This window comes from Helianthus annuus, chromosome 8 (genome assembly GCF_002127325.2).
Source record: "Helianthus annuus cultivar XRQ/B chromosome 8, HanXRQr2.0-SUNRISE, whole genome shotgun sequence".
NCBI classification, from domain to species: Eukaryota; Viridiplantae; Streptophyta; class Magnoliopsida; order Asterales; family Asteraceae; genus Helianthus; species Helianthus annuus.
In genome coordinates this window covers 23,352,239-23,375,196 of record NC_035440.2, presented here as the reverse complement: position 1 = coordinate 23,375,196, position 22,958 = coordinate 23,352,239, and the positions used below count along the sequence as shown (strand labels likewise).

Sequence of the window (22,958 nt, the reverse complement as noted above, 5' to 3'; positions counted from 1 at the left end):
AAAAGATCAGGGAGTAAAATGGCTATATTTAAAGGATTGAGGCAAAATCCGTTAAAACGACCAAACCATAGGGAGTACGAAAGTTTACTCTTTAATAAATGTGTTTTTCACCAAGTAATTAGAGAGTTCTGACCTCACATATAACATATAACATATCACAATAGACATTGAGGGTGAAGATTATTCAGGAATCACCATTTAGATTGGGAACTTGAAAACTAGTGTGAACACAAACAAAACTATCTAAAAAACTTTAAAAAACACACAATTTAAAAAAAAATTCCATTAAAATTGAGACTTTTTATTAATAAAAAGTATCGATTTAATGGCATTTAGTTTAGGTTTCGTTTTCGGCTTGGGTGAGGGGGTGGGGAATTAGATTTTTTTTCTGGGGGTGGGGGATTCATTGTTTGTGTTTTATTTATTTATTTTTATTTTAGGTTTATTTTGTTTGTGTTAACAGTAGCTTTCAAGTTCTTTCTTTAAAACTAGTTTTTACATCAACCCTACCCTAGACATTCATAAAAATCTATATATATAATAAACAAAACCATTGGGGGACACTTGTCACCCTATGGTTTAAGACAACTCAGCTGCATATGTGGCAGTACATGTGGCATAACTAGAATTGAAGGATTGGGCAAGCTTCTTTGGTACGTTTCTTTGATATTCTCTATCTCATTCAATCATTCACATCAACCGTTTACCCCTAAAACCCTAAACAGCGATTTTGATTATCGCCTTTTCATTCGATCTTCTTCCACGGCGATTCTTCTTCTCACCGTTTCAATCGATCCTGTTCCACGGCGTTTATCAATCTCCTCACCTTCATCAGTGATAATCGACGGTAAGGATTCCGATATGCTCTTCTTTTCCGATTGATTTAAAGAATAATCGTTGGTTTCGTTATTTATTGATTTAGGCACTGAATGTTAGTTAAAGATCCATGTTTGATTCTCTGTTTGGTATTGGTTTTTGGCAACAGTTTTCGATTGGTTTGAAGTTTTCGCCGACGTCCTCTGTTCATATATTCAAGCTGAAGGTTATTATAATCGTCTCACTTCAACATCATATATTCAAGGTAAGATTGTCAGCTCTTAACCCTTGATTTGAACTTTTAGGGTTTTGTCTGTTTACATTTTTAGCGAGATTCTCGATTTAGGGGTTCGGTTTTATTTGAGATTCTCGATTTTGTGTTTATTTTGTTTGATTTTTGATATTAGTGTGTTTCAGTTTTAGGATTTTGAAGCTATGATGAAATACTACATGTTTCCACATGTTTCCAGTTATGGTTGAAGGAACAGGGTTCATTTGTTTAATTGTTTTTAAAAGCATTCAAGCATCTTCCAGTTTTGATTTGAACAAAACTGATAATGTAGGGATGCAGAAACAAAAGTTTTTCAAATGGCCACTTAATTTTGATTAACACAGCCCCTGTTTGAAGTTATTGTTGAGAATTAAACCTTGATTTATGTGTTTTTTGTTTACAGTTGGAATCTTATTTGAAAACTATATTCATATGGATTGTTATCTTTTAATAATTAAACAGGCCAAGATTGACTGTTTGCTGCTTAATGTGTTGACTGACCCTGTATGTGTTGTTAAATTAAGATTCAATTAGGATTTTTTTTATTTTGAAAATTGATCGGTTCAGTTTTGATCACCTTAGATGCTTTATTTTATACCTTGACTAATTCACATGATTTGCTAAATTTTGAAGCCTTATAAGAAGATTAAAGAATGTATATTCTTTTTGGCATTTTTTTATATGTTTTTATGTAAGCAACAAGACGTTTCATGTTAAGATAGAAACTGTTGGTGGTAAAGTTTCCTTTACCAACGGTATTGATGTTATTGTTAGTCTATATCAATTGGAGGCCGGTTGTTATTTTTATTTTACGAAATGGTTTGGTTATTCTTTCCATCTAACAATTTTTGGTAAAAATGGTGTTGAAATGAATTTTGATGATGTAAATGTCGATGAGGTAACTATACATTTCGTTGATTCTTTATATAATATTAATTATATGTTACTATATTTGTTTTAATACATTTAATAATTTTTATATGTAATGTTTTCAGGTTGAAGTTGCACCTGTTGATTGTGTAAAAGATGGTAATCCGATTTCAGATGATCCGCCTGTTTTGGCTGAACAAGAAGTTGGACGTTATATTCGTTTTGTTCGTATGGTTGCTGAAGATTTTGTAAGTGTTAATATGTTTTTAGTAATTAATAAATATTAAATATTTTATACTTTTTATTGACATAATACATAGATTTTTTAATATTAATTTTCTAAGCAGATATTTTTTAAAACAATACAGATGCTGCCTGATGATGTTTCAGCAATGGCCAAACTGCATTTGGGTTTAAAAAGTATCACTATCAGACTTATGCATCTTAGTCCTCCAATAGAGTTTCCTAACGGTACTAGACGAGAGATGAAAGAGAAAGGTTATCGTTATGCTTTTTAGGAGTTGGTCAAGATTCATGAATACCGCTGGCCTTGAGGTGGGTGACACGGTTTATTTTTGTTTTGATGAATTTGAACAAGTTTTGATTGTTGAAAGGGTTGTTCCTCATATTAGGCGTACTTAGTACTTTTTTGACATTTACTAATAGTCGTTTGGTTTTGATATGATATATATTAAAATAGTAATGGTTATTATATTTAACAATGATTATGGTTTTGAAGTTTAATTTACCACAAGTTTTATTATTTTACCTGTTGTTTCAACGACTATACTGACAACATATTATACAAATATTCTAAGTGTAAAAAGTTTAATATATGTTTTAAGTAATGCTGTATTCCCCATTGTCGCATCGCCAATTAGCGTAATATCATAAATAAAATTTAAAATGTAAATTTTGAAAGTTTGCCTTGTGGTAATTTATTATTTTTGATATTTTTAACACATTTTCTTTAAAAGTTTGCCTTGTGGTACAATTTGAATGAATTTAAAGTTTTATCTAATTAGAAATGTTCACTTTTATATAATTTAATTACTTTTTTGTAGTAATTTGCTTAATTTTATAAATTACAGTTCTAATTCGGGGATTTTGATTACATGTAGTGTTTTCACAATCTATACTATCTATTAAAGGAGATTAGAGGATGACCTCGATTTGCCTACGTGTCACGTTCTTAGCTATTAAGGAAGAGAGGAAGACACAAAGGATGTGTCAAACACAGTTTAGATGATACATGTTTAAGGTAATAAGAAGAAACCCTCTGTTGAAGAAGCAACCAGTGAGAGTGTTTTGCTGGAAACATGGAGGGGTCGGTGACGTTGTCGAGGAGTGTCAGGAAATGCTAAGTGATAGCATTTCCTGAAACTCCTCGACAATGTAACCGACCCTTCTTAAAAATTCCATCAAAACTCTCTCACTGGTTGCTTCTACAACAGAGGGTTTCTTTTTATTACCTGAACCTGTATCATCTCAACTGTGTTGATTGACCCTGTATGTGTTGTTACATCAAGATCTGCCGTGTTGTTGCAACATGCCCTAATCGTTGCTGGCTGCCGTTCGCGGCTGTTCTAGGTAGCGTTGGGTGTAATCGATGTTTGGTTGATGATAATTAGATCGATGTCACCTAAGGGATATTCAGTCAATGATGTTGATGAGATGCTTCTCACCTGAGACTAAAACTATGATGAAGCAAACGTCTGCCCGAATAAGTGAGGTCTGACATTTTCAAATCATTTGAATTACTTTAGCAAATCATTTAGTGTTGACTGTGAAGATGAATAAAAAAGTGAATTCAAAGTGCATTTTTCTTGTCCTTTCAACATGAGGCTATGATGATTTTGTAGATCAGAGTAAAAATTGAATGAAGATAGCATTATGGCATGGCAAGGTCGTAGGATGGCAGTTGTTCATGCAACCTCTCTTGCAGCCATGGTGTTATCTTTATGCACAATCTGAGCCTGACAGTCTGACAATATAAATGTTTTGACTGAACCTGTATCATCTTAAATGTGTTGACTGACCCTGTATGTGTTGTTACATTAAGATCAATTAGGATTTTTTTGATTTTGAAAATTGATTGGTTCAGTTTTGATCACCTTAGATGCTTTATTTTATACCTTGACTAATTCACATGATTTGCTAAATTTTAAAGCCTTACAAGAAGATTAAAGAAGGTATATTCTTTTTGGCATCTTTTTTATATGTTTTTATGTTTGGATTATTCTGTTAAAAAATGTTTGTACTAAACGGGCCAAGATTGACTGTTTGATGCTTAATGGATACAACTATTCATTCTGGTCGGGTTGGTTATATATCACGCTGGATATTTCGAGTTGATGGTTGATGAGGACAACTGGTCATTTGGGTCGGCTCGGGTATATGATTGGATCATTCAAGCTGATGCTTGATGTGTACAAGTGGTCACCTGGGTCGGGCCGGGTCGGGTTGGTTATATTACGCTGGAACTTTCGGGTTTGATTTATTGTTCTTCTGAATTGATTACTTGCTCTTGAATATCAAATTTTTTCGTTTTATTATTTCTTTTAATTTTCAGGATTAATTCATTTGTGTAGCCATCTTAATCGACATCTAGGTTTCAGCTGCGATTTTTGGGAAATGATATGTAAGTCCTTGGAACATTTAATTTTTTTTTATTCATTTACCTTTCATTTTACAGATTTCTTAGGATTATAAATTCAATTCTTTTATATGACTAGATTCATTATGTGTGACATTTATTTTGTTCATATTAGGTACAAAGAAGAAGTCGAATGATCTCAAATTGTCAAGATGTTCAGACAACTAGCAAGTGTTTGGATGATATTCATGCTCTTAAACACTTTCTATAACAATTATTACTTAATATGATTTGTGTATTGATTCTATAAAATTACTTGATTTAAATTTGTGATGAATGATTAGTCCTTTTTACTACTTGATTTGAAAATATATTTAAGATAAAATTTCTATAATTAGTTGTTATACATGAATAAATGACTTTATCTTTTTTATATAATGTTCTTTATTTTCAACCATTTAATACATTCACATTTTATAACATTTGGTTCATATTTTGATAATTTCTTTTTTACTCGACCGATGTATATTGATCAACAGAATTTTTTATGCAACAGTATAAGACTACGTATTAATAAACTTTACAGACGTGTTATAGAATATGAGATTATATATGGATATTAATATAGTTTTGGTTGAAGCCCGCATATTACGCGAGCATTAACCTAGTTTATAAATATATTTAATGAGTTAGCTACTAAAAGTAATCTAATTGTGTGTAGATCCCTCCTTAAAACAAAACACATGCATGTTGCATGTTCTTTTATGTTAAGTAGATTGTTCCGGCAGTTATGATTTCCTCCTCGCCACACCTTTTTGTCTTCTCGTACACGTTAACAATTCAAGCTTTCCTCCGTCAATTTTTATTTTCTAAATTTTAATCCAAGTATCTCATCGCTTTACCTTAAAAAATAAAATTAACCCATCATAAATTAACAACATTGTTGTGCATAGTTAAGTTGTATTCTATATTTAACAGGGTTTTCAAAAAAAATTATATAATTACACTTTTAACTTAAAGTTACTTTGTTTTTTTACTTTTAACCCAAAAGTTTTCTATCTTTGCCAATTTAATCTCACAACTTTTTTACTTTCAACTTTATTACCCTACACTTTTCATAATTCGCAAAATGTTTGTTTTAAGCTTCATTCTAAATTTTACAAGTTAATATTACGCAACGTGCGTGTGTGGTTTAACGTTTTTATAGCCGTCTGTTTTTTCTCGTTTGATAGGTTCATCGCGACGTGCGGGTCATAATCGACTTAGTTATTATTTTCTGTGTTTTATGTTTCGGTCTAATCTCTTCACATTAACCCGTCACAACTTCAGTGTTGATGGTTATTGGCGATGATGTGGCATTGATGCTATTTGTCATGGTTTTACGTCCCTACCGCAATACGGAGAAGCTTAATACTACTTAAAATTAAAATTAATTATATATGATTCCTTACCAAATCTGTAAATCAAAAACTACTCAAAGGGCCAAAAATGAAACTTTGTATGCGGCAAATGGAAGACAAAATAGACATTTGGCGTCTTCGATATCATGAGTAACCCTTCAGAAAAATCCATTTTCTTAAAAACATTTCTTTTTTTTTTTTAATTTAATTTCGTAAATATTTATTAAATTAAATAAGAAACCCCCAAATCAATACGTACACATAGACGCACGTCACGTTATCCCAACAATATCACCGTCGTTTGAGTCTCTGCCACCTTTTTTCACCCTCATTTTACGCAAATGTTATCAAATTTCAGATGAATAAACCATCGCCACCCACTCAAATTTCTTCCTAATCCCCATCACCATCAATATCCTCAACAAAACCCTTTAATTCTTTCAAGATTTGGTCTTGAAATTCATTTCTTTTCTTTTCCACCGATTATTAATTGGTTTTGAATAATAATAATAATAATCGGTTACGGTTCAAGGGTTATTTATACATGGGTTGGAGTCCGACGTCGGATAAAACCCACGGGTCGCGGTGGCGCGTGCACGACAATGGCGGTGGCGCGTGCATCTTGCATCCTCTGTTTGTTTCGTTTCTGCTGTGTATTTCATTTGGGGTTTTTTATATGTTTTATTTGTTTAGTGGCAGTAATTTGGGTTATGAGATATCAGTTGGTTGTCAAGATGATAATGAAGGGTCATGGGGGATTGGAGTTTTCTATGGGGATTCACCCTTTTCTCTTAAACCCATTGAAGATGTAAGTTTTTTAATTAATTTGTTTGATTTTTTATCATTTTTAAGTTTAGGGTTCTTCATTGAACTTTTTTGTGGGTGTGTGATGAATTCTTTTATGTGATTTTTGGGGGTTATGATGATTAAAGATTTTTTTTTTTTTTTTTTTAATGGAGTTCTTTGATATATCAAGTGGTTTAGTGTTGATGTTTTCTTTTGGGGTTGAAGGGTTTTATTAATATTATTAGGAAAAAAGTAGTACTTTTTTGGCTTCTGATGTGTGGAGTGGGTCTGGTATGATTATTTTGATTTGGAAATCAAGATAGTCAAAGGAATGGTATTCTTTGGTTGACTTTTTTGATGTGTGAAGTGAGTGTTACTGTTTTTGGATTTTTTTATTTCAATTTCAACTCTATATTAATTAGTTTGAAAGATGATGTGATCTTTTATGGACTTTTTGACAACCATTAGAAACCGTTGTTGGAAAGCTCACGACGCCCCACCAATACCCTGCTAACTAGTTCTTGAAAAAAAAAAAACGCAGCTTACGCTATGTAGGTGGCCTTCAAGGGGTTAAAGACAGAAACTTTGCCAACCCCTTGAAGTTTACCTTTTTTTTATATTTGAAGTGAAATTAACATAAAGTTTCTGATTTGGGAATCAAATAAATTGAAGAATTTAGGTCCTTTTTGTTGTATTTTGTGATATTTGAAGTGGGTCTCAATGTTTATAGAATCTTTAGCTTGAATTATTTATTTTAATCTAAAAAAGATTGGACCTTTTTTGTGGGGTGTTGATGTATGAAGTGGGTTTTGGTTTGAATGATTTGTAGATGAATATATGGGACAATAGAAGTGCAGCATGGCCTGTAGCAAACCCAGTTTTGACTTGTGCTTCAGTCACCGACGCTGGGATCCCGAGTAATTTTGTTCTTGACCCCTTTCTTTATGCTAAGGTGAATTCTTTATTATTTTGCTTAATTTACTCTGTTTGGTTTATGAAGTTTAATCGGTTTCAAGCGTTCATGAACATGAGAACGTCCCTATAGTCTTATCTTTGTCTTTTATATTCACTTGGTCTTGTTACGGGTGTTGTTACCGCTTTGTAATAGGCTAATAGCATGTGAACAAGATCATCGTTTTCACTTTTCATATCATTTTTATGTACCAATTCTAAAACTTGGTATTTAATTGGATGATTCAGGATGATATGCTTTACATGTTCTTTGAAAGCAAGAATCCGATAACAAGGCAAGGAGATATCGGTGTTGCAAGAAGCATGGATGATGGAGCAACATGGGAACATTTGGGTGTGGCATTGGATAAAGATTGGCATCTTTCACATCCATATGTATTCGACTACAATGGTCAAGTAAGTATATCAAACATGATCTATATGTCATCATCATCATCATACTCAGTAAATCCCACCAATAGCAAAGCTAAGGTAGGGTCTGAGGAGGGTAAGATGTAGATAGCCTTACCTCTACCCGTTAGAAATAGAGAGGCTGCTTCCAGTGAGACCCCTGGCTCGATAAACATGATCTATATGTCTTGTAAAATATTTATGGCCATGCTAATTCTTTATGGATTAGAATATTGTAGTAAAACGTAACTTGTAGGGAGATATGATATCAACAAATATGATGGAAGTGACTTGGGAGAGAGGGGGGGGGGTTATAAACCGTTGAAATTTACTGAACCACTAAAACCAAAGCAAGTAGGCGAATTCGAGATTTATGCGGTTCGGTTTTGGCGGTTTAGGAGTGTGGTCAGCAGCTTAAAACCTGAAACATGCTTTGTAAACCGAATTGTTTTGGGATATACAATTATGTGTATGCATTATATCCATGAATTATCTTGATATTTCAAAACTTCTAATGCAAACCTAACAATAATGGAAAAAAAAATATTTTCAAACCGCTAAAAATGGCTGGCCGACCAACCAAGAGACCTATTGGAAGTTAAAATTCTTTATTTATGATTGTTTTTTTTTTTACTTTTACATGATCGTTATAGATATATATGATGCCTGATGGAAGTAGAAATGGGGATCTTCGTCTTTACCGAGCAACAGAATTTCCTTTAAAGTGGAAACTTGAAAAGATCATCTTGGGCCGCCCACTCGTGGATGCGTTTATCATACAACACGAAGAAAAGTACTGGATATTCGGTTCTATTCGAAGTCGAATCACCTGCCAACATCTTGAAATCTGGTATAGTAACTCGCCATTCGGCCCATGGACCGCACACAGGAAAAACCCCATTTCAGGACCACTAAACGGAGGCCGACCCTTTTTATACAACGGGAATCTCTATAGATTAGCTCATGACGAACGTGTTCGTGTTTTCAAAATTGAAATTTTTTCGGTAAACAACTACAAAGAAGTAGAAGTTGATTTGGGAATGAAGAACCCCACAAAAGGTAAAAATGCATGGAACGGGGCACGATCTCATCACCTTAATGTTCACCGGTTAAGAACCGGGAAGTGGCTCGCGGTTGCAGACGGAGATAGGACTCTTTATGGTGACGTTACGCGTAGACGCATAGTTGGGTGCGGTTTAGTTGTAACCGCTGGTTCGATCATTTACGTTATATGCTGGCTACTTGGGTTTGTCAAATGCTTAGTCACCCACAATTTGAAGAGGAAAAATCCCGCGTATTTAGTCTGGGAGAGATTAAAGTTGAGGTTACGGTTGAATATAAACCCGAATACTTACACGGGTAAGTTTATTTTTGCATTACTAGTGATGATCTCAGTTATGATAATGTGCGTCGGATTTTGGTACATCTACGGCGGAAACGGGGCGGATAAACCGTATTCCGTTAACAGTCGGTTTTCTCAGTTTACGTTATTAGCAATGACGTACGATGCTCGAATCTGGAACTTAAAAATGTACGTAAAACATTACTCTCGATGTGCCTCGGTTCGCGAAATCGTGGTGGTTTGGAACAAAGGGAAGCTGCCGGACCTAAACGATCTGGACTCGACGGTTCCGGTCAGGTTCCGGGTCGAGGAGCAAAACTCGTTAAACAACCGGTTTAGGCCCGACCCATTAATAAAGACCAAAGCGGTTCTCGAGCTAGACGATGATATCATGATGAACTGTGACGATCTCGAACGTGGGTTTAAAATATGGCGGGAAAACCCTCAACGGCTAGTCGGGTTTTACCCGCGCTTAGTCACTGGACCACCACCATTGATGTATCGACCCGAGAAACACGCCCGAAAACACAACGGGTATAACATGGTTTTGACCGGGGCGGCGTTCGTTGACCATGACGTGGCATTTGAGAGGTATTGGGGAAAAGAGGCGGAACCTGGGCGGAACATGGTAGATGAGGTTTTCAACTGTGAGGATGTTTTGATGAACTTTTTATACGCAAATGCCACGGTGGGGGGCGTGTCGGTGGAGTATGTGAAACCGGCTTGGGCTATCGATACGTCGAAGTTTTCGGGTGTGGCGATAAGTGGGAACACGCAGGCACATTACCGGGTGAGAAGCCAGTGTTTGGAGAAGTTTAGCAGGTTGTATGGAGGATTGACTGATCGGAAAGTTGAGTTTCGGCGGAGGAAGGACGGGTGGGATTTGTAGTTTTACGGCGGATTGCTATGGTTGAGCCATGGTGGTCTGTCGACCGGCAAAACAACCCGGTTTTGCTGCTGGATGCAAAAATGTTTTTGTATAGAGGCGTAATTATGAAAGAAAATAAGTTATATGAGCAAATTTTGATAATGGACAATGGTGATTTATTTATTTAGTATTATGAAATGAACTTTATACAAAAGACTGACTGATGTTGGTGTCTGTTAAAAAGATACCACTTAATGTGGTTTATCATTCATTATGTCCTTGTCACATGTAATGTTGATAATGTGTTATATTGTTGTTACTAATTCTGTTGGACCAGATTGTACAGGTATCATATGTATGATAAGGACCTATGTGCAACATCTGAGGGGCTTATGTGAAAGTTTTCAGGGACTGCGATCGTTTTGGAGTATTCTCTGAGGTCCTGGATGTAAATTATGTATGTGGTGGTATATTTGGGTTGACGAAGCGTGGGCGAATCCCAATCCCAGTAATTCATAAAAAAGATGGAAAAACTATCCTTAAGTGGTCTGCTTGAAATAATTTAATTTTGCTAACATATTACTTTGTTTGTTGCATCTCTAGCAATGTTTTCAAAACCGGTTTTTAAATCATATTGGGTTAGGTTTATAAATAGTTTAATTGGTTGAACCAAGTTGTATCAGATGATGCAAACGGGTTGGCTATTTAACTTTTATAAATCCATAAAATACAATTTTAACTCAAAAAATAATCCAAAACTACATCATTCTATACTAAAAATATTCCAAAAGTTAATCTATAATAAAAAAATAATCCAAAAGTTCACTGTTGGTACCTTTTTGAGCGCTGGGTTTTACTAAGGTATTGTAAACGGGTTGGCTAATTAACTCTATAAATCCATAAAATGCAAATTTAACTCAAAAAATAATCCAAAACTACATCATTCCTTAATAAAAATATTCCAAAAGTTAATCTATAATAAAAAAAATAATCCAAAAGTTCACTGTTGGTACCTTTTTGAGCGCTAGGTTTTACTAAGTTTTTGTTTGTTTTCTAAAAGGTAAAATGTCTGTAGTTTGCGGACCACGTCTGCATATATCTGTAGATGAAGATGTGGACCAAATCTATGCAGTCTGCAAGAAGAAGGCTGTTTTATTTTTAACGTATGTAGATCTCTAAAATAAACTGGTGGTGATGTACAGACGATAGTGGTGGTGGATGGTGGTTGTTGTAGACGGTGGTGGGTGGTGGTGCTGATCGACGGTGGTGGGTTGTGGGTGGTGATGTTTAACCCTCTGCAGACCTTAGAAGATTTTATAAGTGGTTGGGCCAAGTCTGCAACAAGAAGAGCTCGCGCATACGTTTTTTAATGAAACGTCTTCCGAAAAACAAACAGTCTGCAGATGACACTGTTTGCGCGTGGTCTGAGCGGCGCAGACAGAAGAGGTTGCACAAATCTTTTTTAGAAAACAAACACCACCTAAGAAGGTAAATTGTCACTTTTTTGGGTGCATAAAAATTAAAAGTCCAATTTTAACTTTAGCCTCGTACCAATATACCGGTATAACCTAATTTACCGGCGATATAATTTCTTTGTCGTTCCCTCAGTTTACCAGTATGATTTGTCCTGCCAAGCTTTCGGCATCTAGTTTAACCGGTTTTTAAAACCTTGATCTCTAGCTTCTTTATGAAACCTTTCTATTTTACTCTTTTTAAAATGACAAATTTCTTTTAATTCTATCATTTGTGAGACTTAAATCTAATACTGTGTGTAATTTCCTATATATTAAGTTGCAAGTTTGACTTGTGTCTTACATTTATTGCAAGTTTGAATTGTGTCTTACACTCGCTATTCAACTTTGTAGGTATTGAGTCACATGTAGGTGACTCAAGGTTTTTTTTAATGTGATCGACTCAAGTTAGTTTTTTTTTCAAGTTTCAGTTTTTTATTCTTATTTTGTATATAATTTACACTTTAAATCCATAGGTTTTAAAGTTTCAGTTTTGCCATATACTGTCGTTTTTCTTATATAAACATTATTTTTTTTGACAATATTATTATTATTCAATTTTTACAAACAAGTTTGTACTTTATGTGGTTGTAAATTGTGTTTTGTTGGTCATTCTGTTTGTGTAATTTTCCTTTTTTTCCCTTAGACTCGGTATAAGCTGCAAGGCGCGTGTGTGGTTCAATGTACTTTTTTGCAATTTAACGACTCCGACGCGCTAGTCATATGTCGACTTAGTTATTCTTTTTTTATATTTTACATTTCGCTCTAAGTGCACGTACGTGGTTCACCGTTTTTACGTCCACTTTTTGTATGATTTAACAATCCTGCCGTAAGGTACGAGTAAACTCATAAAAAAAACTAATATTTACTTATTTGTATATCCAAATATGGAAAATAATAATTTGTAGTGATGACCAAAAACGGAAAAAAGTTAAAAAAGAAACCAACAGCCAAATCTCATCGTCAACATCTACACATTTGTATTTCCAATATTCATCCTTTTTATGCTTCCACGTGTCCATCCTCTCTCTCTCTACCCCTACTTTCTCTCTCTAACTTTATCCCCTCCATCACTCCTCCAAAATAATTCACAAAAAACCAAAAAAGTATCACAAAACCAAAATCAATTACCCGATAAAGAAACCCTCACCAATGCTTCGATCCCCAATTTCCCCCTTCAATTTCACTTTCTAGGGTTTTCAATCACCACAATAGCTTCTTTCTGTTGCTTCAAACTTCCAATTGATGCTTGCTAGCCTTAGTTTTTGTTAAAAAGCAAACAAATTTCGTGCGCGATTTTCGTATGGACTTGTTCGGTTTTCTAGGGTTTGAAATTGGGGGAAATTAGGGCAGGTATGATGGCAATGATTGGGGGTGAAATGGAGAAGGAGTTTGAGTCTAAGTTGAATGTTCAGGATAATTTAGCTGATAATGGAGGTACAGATGTGAATAAAGCTAAGAGCTTTAAGTTTAGGGCACCACAGGAGAATTTTACTGTTCAGGATTTTGAAATGGGGAAGATCTATGGTGTTGGATCTTATTCTAAGGTTTGGTTTTGTTCTTTTAATGGTAGTTTGTTCATGTTGCTTATATAGTAAGGTTGTGTAGTAATTTGGATTATTCATTGGAGTTTAATTTATGCCCTTAACTGTTATTTATATGCTTTTATTTTACTGTTTTTTTTTTTTTTTTTTGATATGTTTTTATATTGTTGCATAGAAATATGATATTGTTATGCCCAAGGTTAAGTATATGATCTTAAGCATTCTTTAATCAGTTTAAATGAAATAAGTTGACCATTTTTATCCACCCATGAGGATTTTAGGACAGATTAAAGGGCCGGGTCGGGTTGTTTTGGCCCATTTTTAGTTCTTGGTATCTGTTTGTTCTTGCCTTCGAATATGGCAGTTTGCTTCTTTCTTGCAAATTACTTACTCATTGGTGTATGCTTATTGGTTAAAATTTGACATCGTCAGGTCGTGAGAGCAAAAAAGAAAGACACTGGAAAGGTTTACGCCTTAAAGATCATGGATAAAAAATTCATAACAAAAGAAAACAAAACTGCTTATGTGAAGTTAGAGAGGATTGTATTGGATCAGTTGACTCATCCTGGAATAATTCAGCTTCACTTTACATTCCAAGACACTTATTCACTATGTAAGTACATCGTGTTAAAATTTTATGGATTTTGTTAAGTCTTATGAATAGGCTACATTCCCTTTATGTTATTTGTTTTCGTTCGGATATATTCTCTTATGATATATAAGTACATCGTGTTAAAATTTTATGGATTTTGTTAAGTCTTATGAATAGGCTACAATCCCTTTATGTTATTTGTTTTCGTTCGGATATATTCTATTATGATATGTATATTGACATGTGCATTTGGTTATATATACTGAAGACATGGCACTTGAGTCCTGTGAAGGTGGAGAACTATTTGATCAAATAACCAGGGTAAGTTTTTTTTTTGTGTGTGTGTGTCAGTGTGTGTGTATGTATATACATTTTAAGTATACATAATTATGTCATCAATTCTAGATGAACTTCAGAGCATAGTTATCGATATAGTATACATAATTATGTCATCAATTCTGGATGAACTTCAGAGCATAGTTATCGATAGCGAAGATAGCGTTCGCTATCGCTCGCTTCGTAGCGAATCGACCGTATCTCGCAATATGTTACTTAGCGACTCCATAGCGTGATTATAGCGAGATTTCGGAGACGAATTTCGGCTCTTGTGCTGTATATTCTGCCGGAAGCCAGGAGGAAGAAGAAGAGAAAAGAGCGGCTGTTGTTTACGTGTTTTAGCTTTTTAGGGTTAAATAACTTTTTTGATTTAAACCTTTAACCCCTCTATCTTTTCACTAGTTAACATATAGTCCCTAAAACTTGTAAAAATGTACATAAAAGTGTAAAACTAGTTTGAGTATTTTAACATTTAACCCCCTCTATCATCACTAGTTTACATTTGGTCCTTAAACTTCAAAATTTATACATAAAAAGTATAAAATTAACATTATATATATAAAAAATTTATAAATAGCTATTTTTATTTCTTAAATTTTTAACTACCTTGTCGCTAAACACGAAACAGTGGGCGCTATTTCGTCGCTATCGCTACGTAGCATATAGGTACCTTGTCGCTATTCGCTATCGATAACTATGCTTCAGAGACATATTGTTATTGGTGTATGCGTACTAATGTTTGATCAAGTCAAACTCACATAACTATTAATATGATCCAAACTTATCATGTACTATTAATTTGTATTGGTTTTGTTGCAAGATAATTAATATATATATTTATTTGGTCTTTACAGAAAGGTCGTTTGACTGAGGATGAAGCTCGCTTTTATGTAGCTGAAATCGTGGATGCTCTGGAATACATGCATAATATGGGTTTGATACATCGAGACATTAAGGTATTTCAGTTATATATTTTCTTTTACCTACAATGTTACTAGAGTTAACTGCCATTTTCATCCCTGTGGTTTGGTGGAAAATGACACTTCAGTCCCCAAAAAAAAATTTGCGCCAGTTCCGTCCTTAACATTTTTGAAACATGCCACTTTAGTCCAAAAAGATAACACGCCATTAAAAACGTTGAGGACGGAACTGGCGCTAGGCGTTATCTTTTTGGACTGAAGTGGCACGTTTCAAAAATGTTGAGGACGGAACTGGCGCAAATTTTTTTTGGACTGAAATGACATTTTCCACCAAACCACAGGGACGAAAATGGCAGTTAACTCATGTTACTATTAGGATTGACTTAATGGCTCATTGTTAACCATTTCGAACAATGAGCCTTATTAAATAGTTCTCAATCTGTCGAAACTGGTCAAATTGCTTTGATTTGACTAGTTGACTCGCGTGGGCCCAAACATGCATGTTTATGGTTTTATCGTTTACGTCAGACTCCACATGTGCTACAATGACTGTTGCTGACAGCCTTTTAATGACAGCCAGAAAACTTGCTTCTTACATCAGATGGACATATTAAAATTGCTGATTTTGGAAGCGTAAAGCCCATGCAAGATAGCCAGATAACAGTACTTCCAAACGCAACATCAGGTGCTGTCTCTCTCTATATATATATATATAGGGTTAGGATTGTGTGAGAAGCACTAGGCTGATTGAGAAACTTGAGAAGCATTCTGGCCCACACATTTTATCTTAAGCAAAAATGCAAAAAAAAAAAAAAAGAAAAAAATTGTGTGAAAAAATCGCAGCTTTTTTTTCAGTTTTTTTTCTTTTTTTTTTTTTTTTTTGGGGGGGGGGGGGGGGGTATACACATGTGTATATTGTCAATCTTTTAACGATACATATATGTATATACATGTTCAAAATTAAAAATTAAGTATTGTACATCTATGTTCGAGGGGAAGGATTTATTTTTAGCATTAGTATTTAGGATTTAGTTTTAGTGTTTAGCATTAGTATTTAGGGTTTGGCTTTAGGCTTTAGGGTTTAGTTTTTAGATTTTAGCATAGGGTTTAGCCTTAGGGTTTAGATTTACGGTTTAGAGTTTTTGGTTAGTGTTCGACGAGCCGGTTCCAATGCCGCTGGAATGACCTCAATCGGTTCGTTTGACCCGGTTTCCTACACTTCTTAGGTTAAGGATATATATATTTTTCATAATATGCACATATGTGTAGTTTAAAAATTGACTATATACATATGTGTATAATTCAAAATTGACATTATACATATATGCAAAAAAAAAAAAAAGAACAAATCTTAAAAACGTACGGTTAGAAGTAATTTTTTTTGGCATGACTGCTTGAGGAAAATGTGTGGTTCAGAATGCTTCTCAAGTTTCTCAAATAAGGTGCATTTCTCTTAGGATCCCTACCCTATATATATATATATATATATAATATTAGTGTCTGTGTGAGTGCGTGTCTGGACTCTACAACCTTGAATTTAAGCATGGTATTCTTCTTCTTCAGAGGAGGAGAAGGCCAGCACGTTTGTGGGGACGGCTGCATATGTCCCTCCAGAGGTATTAAATTCTTCACCTGCAACTATCGGGTGAGTATTATTATCTCCATTTTATTATTCACCTGTAATTATTGCTCTAATTGTTTTTGTATTGTAAAATGACTTTTTTGCTATGTTGGCAGAAATGATCTTTGGGCTCTTGGCTGCACCTTGTTTCAGATGTTATCGGGAACTTCTCCGTTTAAAGATGCAAGTGAGTGGCTCATTTTTCAACGAATTATAGCCCGAGATGTCAGATTTCCGGATTACTTTTCGAAAGATGCTAAAGATCTGATTGATAAATTATTGGTAAGCAAACGAATACACTTATTTTTTTGTTCTTTCTTGAGTGTCACTATATAAGATGCTAAAAGTGTAAAGTTTCCCGATCTTTTCATATAGACTTAACTTAGATTTCGTAAATAATAATGTAGGATATTGATCCGTTGAAAAGACCAGGTGCGGGCCCCGATGGCTACGAGTCTCTAAAGAATCATCCTTTTTTTCGAGGAATTGATTGGCGTAATATAAGGTCAAAAACCCCTCCAAGACTTGTACCAGAGAAGGTAATTTTTTGTCGTTTTGTCAACCTTTATATAAATAAAATATAAGTATTTTTAAATTTTGCATATGTATGGAAGTTCAGATTTTGATTATTACTTTACGTAAATCTTGACTATTTTTTAAATGGCTTCAATTTTTTAACGATTACTAATAGGGGAAGAAGTAATTCTATCTTAATACATTATCCATTTCATTTCAACTTTCTACAGGGTCCCGCCAGTGGCCGCTCAAGTGGAGGTGACGACACTCCAGATTCATCATGGAACCCGACACATATCGGTGATGTCACAACAACAGGAAACATGGTTGCTGACGTCACATCTTCCTCAGATGCAAGCCATATAACTAAACTCGCTTCAATAGATTCCTTTGATTCAAAATGGTATATAATCGTGTTATTAAGTCTGATCAATTTTGTACAATATTTTTTTTTGTTTTATTATGACTCAAAACATTTAAATCGTTGACAGGCAACAATTTTTGGAGCCAGGTGAATCCATTCTTATGATCTCAATGGTGAAGAAACTGCAGAAACTATCGAATAAGAAAGTACAACTTATCCTAACTAACAAGCCGAAGTTGATATATGTTGACCCTTCAAAGCTAGCCGGTAAAGGGACTATAATCTGGTCTGATGATCCTAATGACCTTAGCATCCAAGTTACAAGCCCATCAAGTTTCAAAATTTGCATTGTGAGTTTGTTTTCCACTTTGTTGCTATTTTTCCGTTGGTCAATTCATAACCTTCGTTCAATCAAATCGTTTAAAATGTGCACGAATTTTACTCAATATGGTGGATGGACTAGGGGCGGCAATTCTTGAGACAACCAGAAACCCGACACGAAAAAATATTGGTTTTGGGTCGACTAACACGGCATGTATAAAAAACGGGTCGGGTAAGGGTTGACCCGTATTAAAAACGGGTCAGGTTCGGGTTGACCCGTTAACCCATTTAAGCGTTAAAAAAGGAAACTTTTCTTTTTTTTGTTTTTTTTTCCTTTTCCATTTTACATGGTTAGTTATAATTAATATAATATAATGTTAGTTTTGTCACACCATATTATCTACTTGTCCAACTTATACTCACCATGAAACACGTTACTGATAATCCACTTAAAACTCAACAACCTGCTCATAAATCGTCAACATGTATGACTAATTTAAAAAAATGGGTTAGGGTCGTGTTCGGTTGACCCGAAATTATGTGAGTGCGGGTTAGGGTTGAACCCTTTGACGCGAATAGTAATATGGGTCGGGTTCGGGTTTGCACATTTCAACCCACCAACCTGTCAACCCACTAACCCGACACAATTGACACCCCTAAATTATGGACGGGTCAAGGTGGTTTGGGTAATGGTCAAAACGGGTCAGGCTGGGTTGACACACACACACTTTATGTCAATTTGTAAATTTTAAATCAATAACAAATGTGTTGTTATGATTTAAAAACAATGTTATGACAGTAATAACTTACATATTTGTTATGATATGGTAAAGGAGGTTGTGTGCTTTAAATTTTGATTTTGGTTAACATTTTTCATCTGACCCATGGGATTCATTTCAAATCAAACAGAACCCATATCAACTCACTCATGAGTAAATGTGTCAAAATCCGGTTTTTTTAATAATTTTACGGTTGTTGATGCAGCCCAAGAAAGTCATTACATTTGAGGATCCAAAACAGAGAGCATATCAGTGGAAAAAGGCGATCGAGGCCCTTCAAAATCGGTGATTTATATTTTAATTTGTTTGTTTACACATTCTTTTCATGTAACATTAATGTTGTACCTTGGGAATCCTAAGAATAGTTGGATTCTCCTGAGAAATTTGTTTTATCTAAGAAAAAAAAACAATCTATCTTGCAACAGGCTTTTTTTATGGTTTGGTTTTGTTCTTATTCTTTTTTTCTGTTTTTCTCTTCATTAGGTGTGTAGTTTATTTATTTTATGGACCTTTGTCTTTTAAGTGAGACATTTGATCACTGGAAATTGTACATCTATGTATGGTGTGATTGAAGTATATTTACTCACTGAATGGAAGTAATAACATGCATGCCTTTTTTAAGTCTTTTAACTCAGGCCACCCTGATAATATTATAGTCTCACTGATGATGGTGTTAGGCTGATATTTTGAGGCCAGGCTCCTTCCTAGGTTTTGAGTTATATGATGTGTCAATTGGTAAAATTTAGGCCTGATAATCTTTGTTCAAACCCTCAAACCCTTAGGTAGTGTTTGTTTCATGTAATGAAATAGATTCTGAATGGAATTGCAATTGCATCTAAATTGCCGGTTTACATCCTTCTTTGTGGATACAAAATGGTTGTCATTTTACCAACCAAACACATTATGGGATTTCAACATAATTCTTTAAAATCTAATTCCATTTCCGATTCTATTACATCCATTAAATGAACAATACCAGCATTCACAATCCTTCCATCAAATAACGAGAGATTTATATATTATAAAAAGTGGTTATAGGACGTGGTTGTGAGTGAAGGGGAGAGAAAATGATACTGTTCATCTGTATATGTGAGGGGACAGTGTTCACCTTATATAATTTTTTAATATATTTTGAAAGTAGTAATGAGTGGAAAAGAGAGAAAAGGTAATGATAAAGGCATAAAAATATAATTGAAGGTTGAGAGAAAATGTAGTTGTTTTTAGTGTAATTATACGGTAAAAATGGTTAAAAGGATATTAATGCTCTTAGATTTGGGTTATTTTGGACTTTAAATATAAGCTCTTATTATTTTGAATGGGGTCTAACTAGGTAAATTAGAATAGGCTTATATAATCTAACTAGGTTTCTTACTCGCCGCGATCGGCAGCGTCGTATGCGACGTGATAAATTATAGATTATAATCAACCCAACTCGTTTCTGAACTAAATTTACATTTAAACGTAGAACGATCCGAATTCATACCGTTGAATGAAAATGTATTATATCTAACCCGACTTGTTTCCAAACAAAATTTACGTTGAAACGTAGATCAACTCAAAATGTACACAAAATATATACATGTGTTGGCGTCGTAGGCGGCGTGATAAAGTATAGACTACAATCGACCCGACCCGACTCATTACTGAACTAAATTTACGTTGAAACGTATAGTTAATCAAATTTATATCGTCGAATGAAAACCTATTATATTTCACCCTATTTGTTTCCAAACAAAATTTACGACTGTAGGATCGTATTCTGACCCAAACGAGTCGTTCAGAGGCTTTCTCCTTGGTTTCAGGTGCGGAATAACAAGAAACTAAGGTAGAAATAGCACACAGATCACTTTAACTACTTGTTTTACTGATTTGACGCTGATTACACTTCAAATCTCGCACCGGCAGCACTTCGGCACGATTTCTCTAACTGTTACAACTGAAATCGCTCATAGGGTATTTATAAAGATCTGGAACCGCTTATTGGACAGGCCCAATAAGCGGTCCATACACAAGACACATAAGCGGTCCAGTATGATTGTCACTCGAGCGGTTCAAGCTAGTTGCTATTCGAGCGGACCAGCCTACTTGCCGTTCGAGCGGTCCAGCATATGACTGTTCGAGCGGTCCAAACCCTAATGGTCCATATGAGCGATTCAACCATTTAAACCTATACAATTTGACTATTTCTCGTATTTCGTTCATTTTACTATCAATCCTATTCTAAGACTCGAACGAAGATGTAGTCGACAGACAACTGCACCAACAGACTCCCCCTTGAATGTTGACGGAATCTTCAGTGAGAGTCTTCACCATGACATTCTCGGATATTGTTCGGTCTTCTTCAAGAATTCTGCCTGGATCTGTCTTTCTTTGGCTATAACTTTCATCAGACTCCCCTATCACCCTGCTAGGATAGTCGTCTGGGATTTGTTACCACCATAGAAATTATCTCCTGACTTCTCTCTGTTCAGCTCATCATCTGCATCATCTGCATACATCTCAAACACTCTATCACAAACAAATAATGTTGTGATTCAATTTAATGAATCAACTAAACATTTGAGAATTTTTACAATTTAAGCACTGATTACAAATTTGAAACATTCCGATTTCTAATTCAAATTAATGAATCATTTTAAACATTTCAAATGACTTAACCAACCTGTCTGTTCATCAAGTTTAGCCTTTGAGATTTTGAAAATCAGCTCTTCAACATCAGTTGTCGAAAATCTTTTTGGATTTTCAAAATATAAAATGTAAAACAAACATATTTTTGTGAGTTTGTGCAAGAGGATCATATCAGTTTTTCAGTCATATCACCAACACCGTTAAGCTTTTAGACATTTTAAGTTCTAAATGATTCACGTAGATTGACGATATATTTGTCCTCTTAAATTTTCATACAATTTTCAACCTATTCAGGATACTATTTAGGTATTTTATGAACTTAGTTCAATTCATGTGTCCCACCTCTTGAATATACTCCCGTATCCAGAATCCCAATATTCAGTCTTACAGGTATGAACACTACAATGATGTCTGTACATAAATTAGGGGAAAGATGCGAGAACTGAGGGATCTCAGGTCAGAACTTCCGTTCAGCAGAGAGATATCAGCTTCGACTTAGCAGTGTGTCCCCTTTAGAGGATCTTTTCAGCTACAACAGATGATTATCAATTTTATTGTCTAATCAGCTGAGGGCTTTATGCTATGTTTCAAGCATTTTGTGGAAAGTATTAGCCAAGGACTAGGTCAGAACTACCGTTCAGCAGAAGTCCCGGAATAATACCCCAGACATCATAGAGTATAAACACCTAGTATATCAGAATACGAGACCTTTCAAACGAGATTTCAGGGGTTACCTATATATCCAAGTAGTGTTCCCCACGAATTTCACAAGTTTGAAATTTTAGGTTTATATCCCGAATAAATCTACTAAATGTACAAAAACCTATCGTCACATCATCAGTGAGACCGTTTATCACATTTGGCATTACATTTCTTTAGCGTGCTGTGATAGTCCAACTGATTTACTATCATTTCCTCTTGTTTTGCAACAAAACTCGTTTTTACAATTTTTCAATGTTTTTGACATTTTCAAATTTTCTAATTTTTTTTTTTAAATTTTCTCCCCCTAAAATCAAAATATGTTTCAATTTTGATTTTCTGGGAAAATTTGAAAACAAACTATACAAACTTGACAACTTGATGAGAATCACTTCAATTCTCCATCCATTTGGCGTAAACAATCAGAACTCCCCCTCACAACAAACTATTTTCCCATTTAGATTTCAAAACACTTAAGTTTGTTTTAATCAAAATGGTTTTTCCGGATAACTTAGTTTGTTTACCAAACAGTTTAGGTACGGGGTTACTTCATCATTATGTTTTCTACACAAAAAAAATAGGAAAATCCAAGTACAAGTTAATGTCCTTGATTTACCATTTTCAGTTCAGAAACCTCTGTACCAATTGTAAAACATTCACAAACACAACCAAACCGTTTCTATGATTGACGTTACCGAATAGAATTTTGAGAAAAATGCCGATTCATGATCCACGATACCATCTTGGGATCTCCGGCAATTCCTGCAAAACCTTCAAACACAGATTTAAAAAGATGCCGATTCATGCTCCACACTT

At 34.7% G+C, this 22,958-nt stretch overlaps 2 protein-coding genes across 3 annotated transcripts; both read left to right on the top strand.

The window, feature by feature from the left end:
* The first annotated feature begins 6,219 nt into the window (after positions 1–6,219).
* On the top strand, positions 6,220–10,494 carry LOC110872399 (glucosamine inositolphosphorylceramide transferase 1). The gene is made up of 4 exons (XM_022121186.2): positions 6,220–6,761; positions 7,569–7,691; positions 7,940–8,107; positions 8,755–10,494. Exons 1-4 carry the CDS (start codon positions 6,498–6,500, stop codon positions 10,330–10,332), a joined length of 2,133 nt encoding a protein of 710 aa, XP_021976878.1. The 5' UTR covers positions 6,220–6,497; the 3' UTR covers positions 10,333–10,494.
* A 2,358-nt stretch (positions 10,495–12,852) lies between these two features.
* LOC110872400 (3-phosphoinositide-dependent protein kinase 2) lies at positions 12,853–19,250 on the top strand. 2 transcript variants are annotated; one of them, XM_022121187.2, is made up of 11 exons: positions 12,853–13,369; positions 13,799–13,979; positions 14,227–14,279; positions 15,149–15,250; positions 15,791–15,899; positions 16,778–16,859; positions 16,952–17,117; positions 17,243–17,374; positions 17,582–17,754; positions 17,843–18,065; positions 19,021–19,250. In XM_022121187.2, the coding sequence occupies exons 1-11, from the start codon at positions 13,178–13,180 to the stop codon at positions 19,102–19,104; spliced, it is 1,497 nt and encodes a 498-aa protein (XP_021976879.1). In that variant the 5' UTR covers positions 12,853–13,177; the 3' UTR covers positions 19,105–19,250. The 2 variants fall into 2 exon arrangements, with proteins under 2 accessions (XP_021976879.1, XP_021976880.1); XM_022121188.2 differs by having other exon boundaries at positions 15,791–15,901; positions 16,783–16,859.
* Positions 19,251–22,958: the final 3,708 nt, after the last annotated feature.